The 14,522-nt window shown below is 56.1% G+C and overlaps 2 protein-coding genes across 3 annotated transcripts in view; one reads left to right on the forward strand and one right to left on the reverse strand.

Moving 5' to 3' along the window:
* NTHL1 (nth like DNA glycosylase 1) overlaps nucleotides 1-5,992 on the forward strand; it is a 6,144-nt gene extending 152 nt beyond the window's left edge. The window contains exons 2-6 of the mRNA XM_035340089.1: nucleotides 365-570; nucleotides 2,268-2,438; nucleotides 2,966-3,125; nucleotides 4,707-4,812; nucleotides 5,496-5,992. Of these exons, the coding sequence (XP_035195980.1) occupies nucleotides 365-570; nucleotides 2,268-2,438; nucleotides 2,966-3,125; nucleotides 4,707-4,812; nucleotides 5,496-5,619 (767 nt within the window). The 3' untranslated portion in view covers nucleotides 5,620-5,992. The remainder of the gene's footprint in view (nucleotides 1-364; nucleotides 571-2,267; nucleotides 2,439-2,965; nucleotides 3,126-4,706; nucleotides 4,813-5,495) is intronic.
* A 2,579-nt stretch (nucleotides 5,993-8,571) lies between these two features.
* The window catches only part of SLC9A3R2 (SLC9A3 regulator 2), a 30,676-nt gene continuing 24,725 nt past the window's right edge, over nucleotides 8,572-14,522 (reverse strand). For both annotated transcript variants that reach the window (XM_035340073.1, XM_035340074.1), the window contains exons 4-7: nucleotides 13,168-13,321; nucleotides 11,084-11,127; nucleotides 10,697-10,759; nucleotides 8,572-9,049 (exon numbers count right to left, since the gene is read on the reverse strand). In XM_035340073.1, coding sequence (XP_035195964.1) covers nucleotides 8,891-9,049; nucleotides 10,697-10,759; nucleotides 11,084-11,127; nucleotides 13,168-13,321 — 420 coding nt within the window. In that variant the 3' untranslated portion in view covers nucleotides 8,572-8,890. The remainder of the gene's footprint in view (nucleotides 9,050-10,696; nucleotides 10,760-11,083; nucleotides 11,128-13,167; nucleotides 13,322-14,522) is intronic.

The raw sequence follows: 14,522 nt of genomic DNA on the forward strand, positions 1-14,522 counted from the left end.
CCGGCCCTCTCGGGGAGCCCCCGGCCCTCTCGGGGAGCCCCCGGCCCGGCTGTGCTGCGGGCTGAGCGGGCCTGGGCGGCCGTGGAGGCGGCGGGAGGGAGGCTGCGGTCCGGGGGGAGCCGTGCGGCCTGTCCCGGCCCGGTCCTGCCCTGCCTCGGCCCGGTCCTGCCCTGCCCCGAGGGCAGGGACGCGGAGCCCCGCTGGGCCCCGGCCTCCCCCAGCCCCAGGCCCCTCGCCCCGGGGGCTCCCGGGGTGCGGGAAGGGGACTCGGGTCTCCCACCGGGGCTCCTGGCCAGGGCCGGTGATGGAAGCTGGTGGCCAACGGTGGCCTCTGTGCTGAGCGCCTCTCTCCCGCCTCTCGCAGCCCTGAGCTCTGCCAGCGCCCCGAAGCGCAGCAGGAGGGGGAAGAGCGTTGCCATCGCCTACGAACCTGAGCCCCCAGGGCCAAAATGGGAGCCCGAGAACTGGCGGCAGCAGCTGGAGCGCATCCGGGAGATGAGGAGGGCCAGAGATGCTCCCGTCGATGAGATGGGAGTGGAGAAGTGCTATGACAGCAGCGCTCCTCCGCAGGTAACGGCGCCCTGCTCTGCCAGGAGGGCACCTGGAAGCACAGCCTGCCTCTGCAGCACCCCGGCCTCCTCTGGGCTCGAGTTGCCCCTGGTTTGGATATCTCCAGAACAGAAGAATAAATACAGGGCACGCCTGGTCTCTAGGCTGGAATGGTTCTGCCAGAGGTTACTGCACAGGCACACATACAAGAGAAGTAGTTTATCCTGCTGCTGGAGAGAAGTCGGCTGCTCCCTCTCCTGCTCCTGGCTCAGTGGCTCCAGGCAGTCTCCGTGTTGTGGCGCTGGGTACTGTCAGTTCTCTGCTCACATTCAGCCCGTGCTGGGCATTAGAATCTAGCAAACACATCTGTGAAGTGCCTGTTTCCTCTGCTTAAACTGTCAGAAGAGTTACCAGACTGAACCAAGAGCAGGGGCTGAGGCAAAAATGAGACAGTTTTGGAGTTGGAGTAGAAATCCTGAAAATGCATTACTGCTGTCTGTCATGGCAGGCTGGCAGGGCTTGAAAGCATGTTCCTTTTTTCTTAAAAAGCCTATGTAGGAGCCCAAGGAAAACATCCATCAAGATGGCTCTAATACAGAGGAAAAACAGCACAGGGAGAAGGTGAGGGGAGCTGAGAAAAAACCTTTCAGGCTGCTTTTGTGCTCTTCAGAGCAGCACAGACGCATAGATTGTCTCTCACAATCGTCCTTAAAGGAGCTGCTGCTTGAAAGGCAGGGTCGTGCTGGGATGGCAGCATGCTCCCCAAGCCTGGGAACACAATCAAAGGCCCCAAATGGCACCTCCCGCTGAGGGCAGCATTTGCATTGCTACAAAAAACAGCGAGGCGAGGATGTGGCGCAGAGGCGAGGATGTGGCGCAGCGCGGGGCTGTAGGGCTGTGCTGTAGGGCTGTGCTTTCCGTGTGCCTGGCCAGCGTGGGGACACGGGGATCCCACGGGCAGGCTCGGAGGGGTCGTGCAGGTACAGCTGCAGTGCAGGGAGCACGTCATCCCTCCTGGCTGGCCTTGAGCCTGGGATCCTGCGTGACGAGGAAATAAAGTTTTTACCGCAGGGGAGCAGGATTGTTGCTTCCAACATAAAGTGGATGTTGCAACCCTCATTACAGCACCAACACCCTTCACACAACCTCTGATGTCATTAGAGGAACTTCTGGGCTTTGTGCTCCTTTTCCCAGTCTCTGACACCCAAAGTGTTTAATTGGGTTTCCCAAGGAGCTCACTGGAGCAAGATGCCCAGTTCCTACTGATGCCTAGTGGAAAAGGGACGGGATTTGCAAAAACTACTTTATACCACAGTTATATATGTTTAAATAAATAAAAAATAAAGGGACATCTGTATTTCTACGACCTGTGGGGTCTCCTGAAAATCCCATCAGCAGGAAAAGCTTTGTCTGGCCCTTTGTGGCCAAGCACTGGTGAGCTTGGATGTGAGATCCCAGCACACAGGAGCTGTTCTCTGCCCTTTTATGCATGCTGACTGCTTAGACTGCAGGTGTTTTTTTGTCCCCTTTATTGTGTGGTAGCGGTGACAGGTTACATAGCATTTCTGTTTCAGCCTTCCATTCTCTCATGGATACGGCTGAAACAGCGCGGGTGCACAGTGGGCACTGGAATCAGGATGGTGCTGGGTGGGAGAACCCCACCGCAGAGAGCAGGATCCCCTCAAAGCCTTGTGGTGTCTCGCTGTCCCTTCCCCCAGGTCATGCGCTACCAAGTCCTGCTGTCGCTGATGCTCTCCAGCCAGACCAAGGACCAGGTGACGTCTGCTGCCATGCTGCGCCTCAGGCAGCGCGGCCTCACGGTTGACAGCATTTTGCAGATGGACGATGTGACGCTTGGGCAGATCATTTACCCTGTAGGATTCTGGAGGGTGAGTGCAGGACGTGCATGTGGAGGAACCTCTTCCACCTTGCTCAGCTCCCATGTAGCTGACAGAAACCGCTCAGAAGCCCTGGAGGGGAACGTGGGGTGGGTGGCTTGGCCTTCGCAGGCTGTATCTCGTGGCTGTGCTGAAAGCAGAGGGTGGGTGTGAATCAGCCCTGCCCCAGAGACTTACCCCAGGCTGTGTTCAGCCTCTATTCCGTGCCCCGTGGTGATCTTTTCCCCAGAGTCGAGTTACAGGCTGTATTTTATGCTGGTTTTAGCAATTTGTATTCACAGCAAGCTTGTTTGCTGCAGTGCCTGCAGAGTGCAGAGGAGGCTAGAGCTAATCAGCTTTCAGCGTTTTCAAGGAGAACTCAAAGACCTCTGCCACCCCTCTGCAAACTCCAGCGCCTGGCCTCACACGTAGCACACACTGAGAAATGTTTTTATTTATTTTTTTTTCTGAGCTGTTTGTCTCTTTTCTCTGCATTGGAGGGCAACTTGTCTTGTCTGCCTTTCCCCTTGGTTTTCCAGAACAAGGTGAAGTACATAAAGCAGACGACAGCCATCCTGAAGCAGAAGTATGGGGGCGACATACCAAGCACTGTGGAGGAGCTGGTGAAGCTGCCAGGAGTGGGGCCCAAAATGGCCCACTTGGCCATGAACATTGCCTGGAACAGTGTGTCTGGGATAGGTACGTTGGGCTGTGTTTTCCACATTCCTCTCCTCCTGAATCCTGCCCAGTCCATCCCTGGGTGCAGGGGATGCATTGCAAGCTGCCTGCCCCAGGAGCCTAATAGTATGGCTTTGATTTAGTCATCTGCAGACTGTGTCTTGTGTTTGGGTGGGTGCAGCTACTCACAGTGGATGTGTTGCTAGGATTTAAGCATGGATTGTTTTGCCCAAAATTTGAAGCGAAAATTCCCAAGTACAGTTCCCAGGTTCCACTCCCTCCACTCAGATGCTGATAAGCAGAGCAAGTATTGCTTAATTGGGTAGGCATCCAAAAAGATGTACTAGGAGAATAATGCTTTGAAACCTCCCTGGAGTCAAGTGAAAGGGAGCTGGGGATAAGTTTGTGATTTGCAGATAGTTCTAGATAGTCTGAGGTTGGTTTGCTGTTGGTTTTGTTTTTTACCAAGGTTGTTTCCGTTTAAACAAATCTTGGTTAGGATTTTTTTTGCTTGGCAAGCCTTTAAGAGGGCAGAAGCAGTCTGCAGTGCCGGTTGCTTGAAATCAGCGACTCACAATGAGTTGGGAAAAGAAACGGTCTGAGGCAACCTGCAGGCACTGGGTTTCTGATGTTTTACTTGCAGCTGGGCCCCCTCAGGAACGGGGCTGGGGCTGCACTGTGCAGCCGGCAGATGGAGCTGGGAGATCAGCGCAGCGCAGGGACCCTGGGGACAGATTAATATTCCAAGACTATTTGCTGCTTAATGGGGGGCCCTGGGAAGGCCAGTAACGGTGCCACCTGATGACTGCCTGCCGCTAAAGCCAGCACACCACCCCAGGGCAGTGCAGGCAGCAGCTGACCCCTGCAGCCCCAGCTGTGCAGAACGTGGCTCCTCTGCAAGTCAGCAGCGTTTGGGGGCTGTGTTCTCCCTGCTGTGGGGGAGGGAAGTCCAGTGGGAGCCAAACTAGCCAACTGTTTTCCAAATAATTGTGTGTTCAGTTTTGATTTAGGAGGCAAGACTTAGTCTTCCTGTTTACAGCAGTTTCCTGGGTTTTGCCCAATTAGCCATAGAGACAGGTTTATCGCTGCTGATCTAACAATAATATACTTTGCATTCTGAGCTTTTTAGCTCAAAGCACTTTCTAAACATTTGTTTAAACCTCACAAACCCTCTTGTGTTAGTAGGCATTATGAAATGTGTTTTCCATCTGGGTAAACTAAGGGGCAGAGATTGCAACTTGCGTAACGTCAGCTGAAACACCCAGAGGAAGGGAACCCGGGACAGGCTGCCCTGTGCCTGCTAGATCAGAGCGCGGAAACCTTTGTAGGAAGGCTGTGTAAGATTGTGTCAGTGTGTCGCTAGCTGTGTGGTATGAGATACCCACCCTGTCTGCTGCTGGCTCCGCGCCTAGGAAGAAACCAGCATGTTTGTTCTGCGGGCGAGCCTCCCCTTCTGTTTCACCTGCCGTGTTGCTGCAGGGCCACGGAGGAAGCCCGCTGCAGGGTGCTGAGCCTGGTTTGCTGTGACAAGCAGCCCTGGCTGCGCTCTTTCCACGCGGGCACGTCTGCCCCCCACCTAAACTCTGGGCTCTCCCTTCCTAGCTGTGGACACCCACGTGCACAGGATCACAAACAGGCTGAAGTGGGTGAAGAAGGCGACCAGATACCCTGAGGAAACTCGGGTAGCGCTGGAGGACTGGCTGCCCAGGTGAGGTCTGAGCCCCCAGCCTCATGCCTCGGTACCAAGCCCCTAGTTGGAGGAGCCACATGTGCACACAGTCCTGCCGATGGCATTTCCAGTGGCTGCAGCCCCGGGGCTTTTTATGGAAGGACTTGTCTGCAGGTGTCTCTCCTCTCCCACAGGGCTGCTGCGGCAGCATCTCAGGTACTGGGTGGGTTCCCTGCTATCAGATGTGTGTCAGCCACCACTAGTTCAGGAAGGTACCTGCAGGCCTTGGTGCCATACTCTTTTGCCTAAACAAATTTATTATGACCCAAGCCAGATACTTTCTGCACGGGACCTTGCTGAGTCTAATGGCCACAGCAGTCTCAGGCCATGGCTGGATTCTGGCCTTCACTGAGGCTTACTCCTCAGTGTCAAATGCCAGCTGACAGGTAGAGCTCTCCAGTCTGTCATGTCTCCAGATCTGGCATTCATGCAAGAGAATGACCACATGTGCTTTGTGTGGCTGTCCTCTGCCTCTCCTCCCTCCCTCCCTGCCAAGTTCAGAGGGCTCAGGGAAAGCTAGGAGGGCTGTTCCTAGCAAGAGGCAGCTTGGGCAGCCCAAAGGAACAAGCAGTGAGTGAAAGGTATCCGCTTAAAGGCACGATCTGTTCTTTAACCCCTCTGAGCAACTGCACTGGAAAGCTCACGTTCTCCTCTCACTACAGGGACCTCTGGAGGGAGATAAACTGGCTCTTGGTGGGCTTTGGCCAGCAGACCTGCCTGCCCGTGAATCCTCGCTGCAAAGAATGCCTCAATCAAGATATTTGCCCAGCTGCTAAGAGACACTGAGGGAGCAACCTGGCTTCCTAGAGCAACAGAGCTGCTTCAGCCCAGAGCTGAGCCTAGGACTGCTGCGCTTTGCACAGGGCTGACTGTGTGACTGCAGGGAAATGGGAGACGGCTGCCGCCAGCTAAGCATCTGTGGAGAGGGAGAAGCTGCTGGCAGTGGCTGAGCTCTCAAGAGGAAAAAGGGTCTTTCAAAGAGCAGCAGTCCTGCTGCGTCAGTGCTGCCGGCTCCAGCCCCGGGTGAATGCCCGAGCATGCCCCAGCCGAGCAGCAGGCTGCACGGTGTCAGGAACAGCTGGAGAGGAGCGCTTTGTGCTGCAGGATCTGCTGCTGCTTGTAAATACACATTTAATAAAGGCGGTGGGCTGTTTTCTAACACGTGTGAGGTTTGCTGGCATCTCTGCAACACAGAGCAGGGGGAGGAGAGCTCCGATGGCCTCACCACAGCACGAGCCCATAGCAACCAGCCCTGCCAGGACTTGCAACCTGCCAAATCACCTGCCTGGTGCTGGCAGCGAGAGAACCATGGTCAGTAAGGTCCAACTAAAAGCTTCACAACCCCGGGCCAGAGGCAGCCACTGCCTGGACAAGTGCCCCTCGAGTCCTGCTAGCACAGGAGCCTAGGGGACACAGCGCACAGTGAGCAGGTGACAATCCAGCTTCACGCTCTTACTTGTCAGATGTGTGCTAGCACAGCTTACACAGCCACAGGATCCAGGTTAGTGTGCGCCTCAGAAGCTGACAGAGGGGCCACCACCCACGTGTGTGTTTTGTTCTTCAAAGAAAGGGCAGTGCTGACTTCATTGTAGAGCTTCAAAGGAATAATTTCAGCTACTCTTTAAACAGGCAAGGGAGGAAGCAAAGTTTATAATGTGCTAGAGAAGGCTGTAATTCCGCTCTGAAGTTCCCTACCAAACAGATGGAGAACGAGCAAATAAGTGGTACATGGGAAAACAAAGTTTATTACTGACATTACAGTGTACATTGTTTTTACAATGCAACTAACAGCCTTACACTTTATTGATTTATTTTTTTTCCACGTTAAATGTACAGGAACTGAATAATTACTACTGAGCTACAAGATGTCAGAAATATGATAAGTGCTTTAACCAGGAGCAATTTCCATGGACTAAGCAGAGATTAAGATTTTGAAATCTTATCAGTACGGACTTGCACACCTGATTTCTTTTGATCTGCATTCAGAACTGTGTGTTCTTTTTTCCCCCCCTTCAGTACAGTGGTCCAGTCTTGGGTGAGAAATGCGGTATTTACAGACGAGGCTGTGCTCCCTGACATGCACGGTGGGGTGAGTTCATGGTGTAGCGGGGAGCGCTCTGCCCTGCACAGACTGGAGCACTGCCTGGGGTTTGGCTACGCAGGCACTGGAAGCAACGTGCATACCGTGAGAAAGGAGGGCTCCTTCAGCAAGTACTGATTTCCTACAGAAGCAAATATTTGGGGGACCGAAAAGTGAGGAGCTAATTGTCTTTGAGGTGGGGTAGAGAAGAGGCCTCTAGTTAGAGGCCTCTGGCAGAGTCCCGGTGGGGGGAGAAACCTCTCTGCATCCTGAGCCGTTATCCTGCCGCCAGGCTCATCACCAATAGCCAAACACCTGCGCCAGTCCCTCTCCAAAGGCATTTTTGCAACCTGTTCAGCCCATCAACACTTTGCACTTTCATAAAAGAGAAATCTCCTTCACCCCTGAGGGTTTCCATGCTCTCGCCAGCCAGCAGCAGCCCCGGCAGGTCTCTGGCCCCGCGCTGCCGCTGTGCAGAGCCGCAGGCAGCCGCCGAGGAGAGCAGCAAATGTTTTAAGGCACCTTTTAGTTCAGCGTTTAGGAAATACAGAGCCACAACAACATCCGTAGCGCGCCGACCAACCCAAAGGCCTCTACCTTGTCATACATCAGTGCTGGGGAATAATGCAGGGCAAAGTCGCGGCCAAGTCTTTTGTTTAAAATAGTCATCGATGGCCAAGTTATTGCTGCCGTTTGCATTGAGCTGGGAAAAGGGGTTTTGAACACAACTGTGCCCAGTCCCTTCCCCCTGCGGCTTTGACACTGGAGCCAAAACACCGGGCAGGCTCCGCGGCTGGCCCCGGGGCGCTGTGAGAGGTGCAGGGGGAGCCAGCCCATCGCCGCCAGGACCTTCCCCGGTGAAACACCTCTGCCTGCAGCCTGCAAGCGCAGCGTGTTTCATCTTCCTTGTTCACAGCCAAAGGCGAGTAATAAAGAGCTTACACTGGCTTCATCTGCAGTGCTTTAAAGATAAGTTTTGAGGATTTGAAAACACCCTGCTTTCGGTACTGAAGGACGACACAGCGCCAAAGCAATTGCCCAGGACCTCGACCCTCTCCTAACTATGAGTCCGCTCTGTCGCCAGCCCCACTGAGACCCAGGAGCTTTGGGGACCCCACCAGGGACAGGGGACACCAGGGGGGAGTGGGAGGCAGGGAGCATGTGCCAGCCCCCAGGGCTCCCCGGAGACATGCTCGGCCCTGCAGCACCTCCTGCACCGCTCGCTGCGTTGTGCAAACCGTGGGGCCGGGGGCATTGGGGTGCTGGGTTCGCAGCGTCTGTACATCCTGCCACCGGGGGGGACAGGGGGGTGGAAAAGGGGATTTTATTGCTGGGGCAAAAACTGCTGCTGGGAGGGAATCTCCTGAACTAACTGGAAACAGATAGGACCTCATTATAAACAACAACGAGAACTTTTTCATTTCAATAGCAGAGTCAACACGAGCCATTTACAGCCACTGCCCGTTTTCCCATCGCGAGGGGGTAAAGCTGCAGGCTGGGTGCTGGGGGTGCTGCCACCCCCCGCCACCCACCATGGCGAGGCCGTAAGACATTTGCACAGGGGCACAGAGCATCCCATGGGGCTCAGCCTGGGACACCCGCAAAACCAAAACTAACACCCCAAATTAAAAAAAAAAAAGTAATAAAAGCCTAAATTATGCAGGTAAGAAACAAGAGTTAAACTCTTCCAGTCTTTTCTCAGCAGGAACAGGGGACAGCAGGCAGCCAGACTGGGCTGAAGAGCAAGCAAGAAAAGGAGCTTTGGTCACATTTGTCTTATGAGAATCGCTGGTGAGTAACAACAATAATAATAATAACAACAACAATAAAAAAAAGGACTTTAAAATACGCCTCATAAAAGCAACCAGTGAAGAGCAGAGCACAAAGCATCTCACGTGGACACCGAAGGAGAGGGCGCAGGCACCTCTGAACGTCCGGCCAGGTGCAGGGGAAGGCAGGCAGCGCCACCGGCAAGGTTCAGAAATTACTGAAAATCTCTCGCTTCTTGTTCCAGTCCATCTGCGGGGCCCTCTTCTTCACCCGCTTGGCCCGCACCTTCTCCTTGGCCTCGGCAGCCGTGGGGCTCAGGCTCAGCCCGCTCTCCTCAAACGGGTCCCTCTTCTCCGAGTCTCCGTCCTGCACAGAGAGGGGAGGTCACCCTGCTGCCCCCGGCACCGTGCTCCCAAAGCCACCCAGCATCCCATCCCCACGCTGCCAGGAGCGGAGATTTCCTAGCACGCATGCCTGATAAGCAAACTCACAGGTTTTTGGAGGTCAAAGCCCCTGCCCCACGTGGTGCCTATGGTTTAACTAGCAGCAGCAGCATTTGCATAGCCATGGAGCAAGTAATTACATTGCACTTGATGGGTGTTGCTCCTGCACCGTTGCAGCCAGGCACCCCTGTCCTCGCAGGACCGGGCTCCGGTTTGCTCCAGAGGACAGCCAGAGCCAGGATCGGGCAGTGCCGGTGGGCACACACGGCAGCACCTGCCTGCGTGTCTGGCACGTTTTGCTTCAGGACCTGCCTGCATGTCTGGCACGTTTTGCTTCGGGAACTGTACTGAAAGAGCATCCTTCTGTCTGCCTAACAGGAGTGCTGCGTGATACAGAAAGCTTTCCTTTCTAAAGTCACTGCAGCAGCATCCTGCACGCACCACACTCATGTGAGCAGCAAACGTGCAGAATAAAAACCTTCATTTTTAAGGAAATGTCTTAAAGCCTGCCCACCAGCATTGCCTTAACACATACAAGAAGCTCCAAAGGGATTTCACAAACCCTGCTGGTAGCCACAGGCAGCTATCTCATCAGCGTTGCCTGCAAGAAAACTGCTTTGCTCTGGCTAGCGGATGCAAACTGGTTTGTGTGCACTGCTTAGCTGAGGAGCAGGACATGTATTATTTAATGCTCAGAGAGAAACAGAGCTGCCAGACTGCAGGCGCTTGGCCCAGCTCTCGGACACAGCTGGCGTGCGCAGCCTCCGAGCCCAGGATGCTCGAGAGGCTCTGGGCACCTCAGACCTAAAACCCTTGAAGGCAGCCTTTCATCTTACACCTCCAAACTATCAGAGCACCAGTTAGTTCACTGCCATTACCCCTTTGCGCTCTCCTCTGCTGGCCCTTGGGGCAGCCCCATCTCCCCAGGGCCCGGGGCAGAGCCCACAGAGCCCACCAGTCCCTGGGGGCGCAGCACGCAGCTGGATCCTCGCAAACCATCCCCTAACGCAGGACATCTGCTGCTGCTGGCAGAGCCCTTCTGTCCCCTGACCAGGAGTGGAAGGAATCTGCAGCCATCGCTTAACCCAACCCCGCACCCGCCCGCCTGCAGGCAGAAGGGAAGCCAGAACACGATGGTATTTAATTGGCACTCGAGTGCTGTTACATCTCTCCAACGTGGGTCTGGGGGGCAGCGTGCCGCTGCTGGCCCCCTCCCCAGGCGCGCGCAGCCCTGGCAGCAGCTCGCCTTTGCTCCCGCACGCTCCAGCCAGACGTGCTCGGAACGGCCTCGCCAGGCCACCCAAGGGGTCATTGATGCCCCCAGAAACGCAGCTGCCTCTGGGCTGGAGCCAGCAGCTGCCGGGAGCTCACGGCTGCATTTCATGCGGATTTACAGGGCAGGGCATGAAAGAAAACTCCCTGTTTTGCTTGCTGGGTGGATACAAGTGTACCCAAGTCTGCAATCGGAAACTAAAATTGCATGTAAAGGCATCTTTACACAGTACCATAACACAAACACGTACACACGTAAGCATGTAAAAAGAAGAGGGGGTGTGATTGGGGTTTTTACCTCCGATTCCTTCCCGGGACTTTGAAGGTCACTGTGAGATGAAGATGTGGATCCTCCATTCAGCTGTTGGAAATGAAAACGATAATCCAGTTTGTGCAGAGACAGACAGAAAAATAAACAACACTAACAAACGGGCAGAGCGGGAGGAGCCACTGCCCCCCGTCCCCACCACCCACTCCACCTCCTCCCGCTGTCCCTGGGGAAAAGGAATGAATTGGTCTCGCACCAGCCTTGTGCAAACCCAAAATTAAGGCTGCATCAGGAAGCAATTACCATTAGCTAGCAGTGGTTAAGCTGAGCTAAATGAGCCTCGGGGATGCTGTGAGGATCCCTCTGCTCTGATTCCACCCAGGACCACACAGTCCCCGGGAGCAGGCGAGGACTCACCTGCGTCTGCGCGGATCCGTTCGTCAGGGGCTGAGGCACCACACCTGCAGGCCATGCAAAGGAAACACTCCGTGAATTCACTCACAAATACACTGCTGGGCTCCAAGGTGAGCAACCCCCAGCACCGCCCCCAGCTGAGCCCCTCCTGGCACAGGGATCCCCCCCAGCCCCAAAAGCCCAGTGCGCCCCTTCCCTCGGAGCTGCAGCCAGACCCTGCCCACGCTGCCTCCAAGGCCAGGCAAACGCCTCTGTGCCCCCGTGCCCTCTGGAACCACGTTCTTCTGAAACCCCAACTTCATTTGATTCACGTTTTCATCAGAAGAAAACGCCTTCCAGGAAGGGGACCGAGCAGCTTCCCTCCGTGAGCACTAAATGCTGTGTACTCCGTTTCTGACAGTTCACTAATTTTTCTTCAGGAGCTGTTTAATCACAAGTCTTAAAAACCAGCCCAGCACTATTTGCTGAAATCAGCATCTTGGTGTCGCAACAGCATGGGGCAAACAACCCGCCTTTCATGTACCTTGCCATTTTTTTGCCCGGTTCCAACGATTTGCGCTAATAACGCTCCAAACAATGGCAAAATTTGTTGCAGATGAGCTGCCAGTCACTGCGACCCAGCCGTTGCTAGAGGCAGCCCTGGATAGGCGAGCTGTGGTGTCGCAGATGTGCTAATTACGACAGGGCTAACGACTGAGCACGAACACTTCTGGGGGCACAGGCCCCTTTCTGTGCAGGGCGCGGGGTGAGACGGGCTCGGCGGGACCCCAGGGTGCCCCCAGCGCACAGCGGCCGAGCAGAGAACAATGCTGTGCGTGCACTCCTTGTGTAACGCTAGCTCCAGTGAAGCAAGAGCTGCGCTTGCAGCCAAGGGCAGCCTGCAACTGCAGAAACCCAGGGCTGCTGATTTTACAGCTCCAAGCCATTGTCCGTGCACCACACACAGGGCTGGCTGGGCTTCCCGAAGAACTGATTCTGGGGCTGCAGCAGTGCAAGCTGTAGGGGTTTCCCATGGAAATCAGGGCACTTTTTTATTTAATAAAACCAGAACATGACTATGAAAGTGTGCTGGTGTGACAGCCTCAGCTGTGGCACTGGGATGGCCGAGCCCACCAACCAGGCAGACCCAGTCCTTGCTGACCCCCCGAGGAAAGCACCCAGCAGGGAGCTGCAGAGCCAGGGCCCAGCACTTGAGCACCCACCCGCGCACCGTGGCGTGCGGCTGGCCCCGGCCACGTCCCCGCTGCAGGGAACAAGGGCTCCTTTGTGCTCATGCCAGCAGCCAGCGCTCGCACCGGCTCCTCCTCGACCGGTTCGGAGCATTCGCCCTGCGTGCTCCTCAGCACGGTGTGACCCATTCCTTTGGACAAATCTTCCCGTTGAGCACCTGGCAGACCTGCACTGTCCTGCAGAGTTCAGGTCGGACAGGGGCTGGCAGCAGGGTAAGCAGAGCCCCCTGTTCAGCTGCAGGGCAGCTCTGGCCCCGCAGCAGGTCGGGGAGCAGCCGGGCTGCTTTCTCTGCCAGGTTTCAACAGCAAGGGAAACATTTCCTGCAGCAGCCGCCCCTGTGATCACTGTCGCGTGAAGCCCTTCCCTCTACATGCACATGGGGCCAGCCCCAGCATTTCTCCTTGCACCTTCAGCTCCGTCCTGGGAGCACAGGGCGGTGCGGGGTTATCCTGCCCTCCCTCCTGCAGCCCCACATCAGCACTATCGGGCTGGCAGCTCTGCTCCCAGGCACAGAGAACAAGGCAGGAGCAGCCCCAGGATCCACCACCAGAACGGATCCCACCTGAGCATCCCTCCCCGACGTGCTCAGCGCTGCCCCAGCGCCCCATCACGCTCCTCATCCCAGCCACCTTCTGGCAGTGAGTTCCTGGGTTAATTATTCACCGTGCAAAAATAACAAATTGTTTTTTTTGGCTAGATTAGGAAGTATTCTCACTGCTTATAAATAGCTGGGTGGTGCTCAGGAAACTACTGAGGGATGAGACAAGGGAAACATGACTGGGGCACTTCTGAAATCCCACCCAGTGTCCCAGTGAGTCACAGGAGCGATGGGGTCACCCAGCAGAGCAGAGTCTCACCTTTGGTGTGCTCCTCGGTGGGGGTCACCCCCAGCTTCTTGAAGTAATCATCTGTTTCGGGGTCCACCACCAGGAGCCTGGCTTCGCTCTCCCTGGCCTTGATGTGGGACACGACCTCCGAGTGCCTCAGCCCCTCCACGTTTATCCCGTTCACCTGCAAAGTGGCACCATCAGGATCAGGTCTGGCTCCCGCAGCACAGACAGGGGAGCGACCCCTGTGTTCACCTTTCCTGTCAGCAAAAACCTCTGCCCCAGCTCCTGAACCCCCTGTAGGGAGACCTGGCCACAGCCTCCGCCACCACCCCACGTGCCCAGGTGCTCAGGAACACGCTGGTTCCCCTCCAATGACTTCATTCACCTTAGCTTTGCCCCAAACACCTCTGACTGCACTGAGATCTGCGTGTCCTGCTCCACAGGGCTTGTGGCCATTTGTCCCTCTGGGAGAAGAGCAAGGGAGGATTTCCCGTGTCCTGGTGGCCGAGCAGAGCGCAGCCTTTCTGTCCCAGACCCCGACACACTGACTCATTTTCCCTTCACTGCACGCGACCCGGGACCCACCAACAGCCAGGATTTCTCCTCCCAATTGTTCCACGGGCAGAAAGGGAACAATCGTGATTTCTAGGCATTGTTTGTGCTCAGAAACGAACACACCCATTGTCCCACATGAAAAGGTCTCGATGCCACCGAGCCTCTCGCTGCAGGGCCGGTTTTTGCTCCCCACGATAAGCCGCGGTCAGCGCCGCAGCCTCTGGCACCCCCGGCCTGCCCAGGGGGTGCAGCAGGGCTGGGGGCATCAAATATTTATCAGAGCCCCAAAGAGCTAGCTTGGGGGGATTGGGTTTCCGAGCTCTCCAGCTCACCCCTTGCCGCTTTGTGTGCGCCAGGCACTTAGCCAAGGGCCGATAAATAAATAACAAAACCCCTCGCCGTGACATCGCGCCGCTCTGAACCGCAGCCACAGGTGCCCCGCTCGCAGCCCCAGGCTGCTCCCCATGATAAAACACCACGGTACCGGGGGCAAGCATGGGGAGCAGCTGTGGCATGGGGTAGGAGGCAGCCGGTGGCTCCCACGGGCTCCTGCGTGATTATTCACGGGGCTGGAAAGAGGGCGAGGGCTTTGGGCTTTGCTCACTTCCCCGCCTCGGGGACCGCCCGGCTCCGCAGGATGCGCGTGTTTGCTTCCAAGCGTGCAAATCCCGGGTCCCTCTGGGCCTTGGGGGTGGTGGCACGGGCTGGTACCCAGCTCGGGCAGGGCCAGCCCCCAGCCCCAGCACAGGGCATCCAGGTGCTCCCAGCACGCAGGAGCTGAAGCTGGCACCAGGGCTGCTCCTGGGGCGCTGGCTCTCGGAACAAGC

Source organism: Oxyura jamaicensis, chromosome 14 (assembly GCF_011077185.1).
Source record: "Oxyura jamaicensis isolate SHBP4307 breed ruddy duck chromosome 14, BPBGC_Ojam_1.0, whole genome shotgun sequence".
Classification (NCBI taxonomy): Eukaryota; Metazoa; Chordata; class Aves; order Anseriformes; family Anatidae; genus Oxyura; species Oxyura jamaicensis.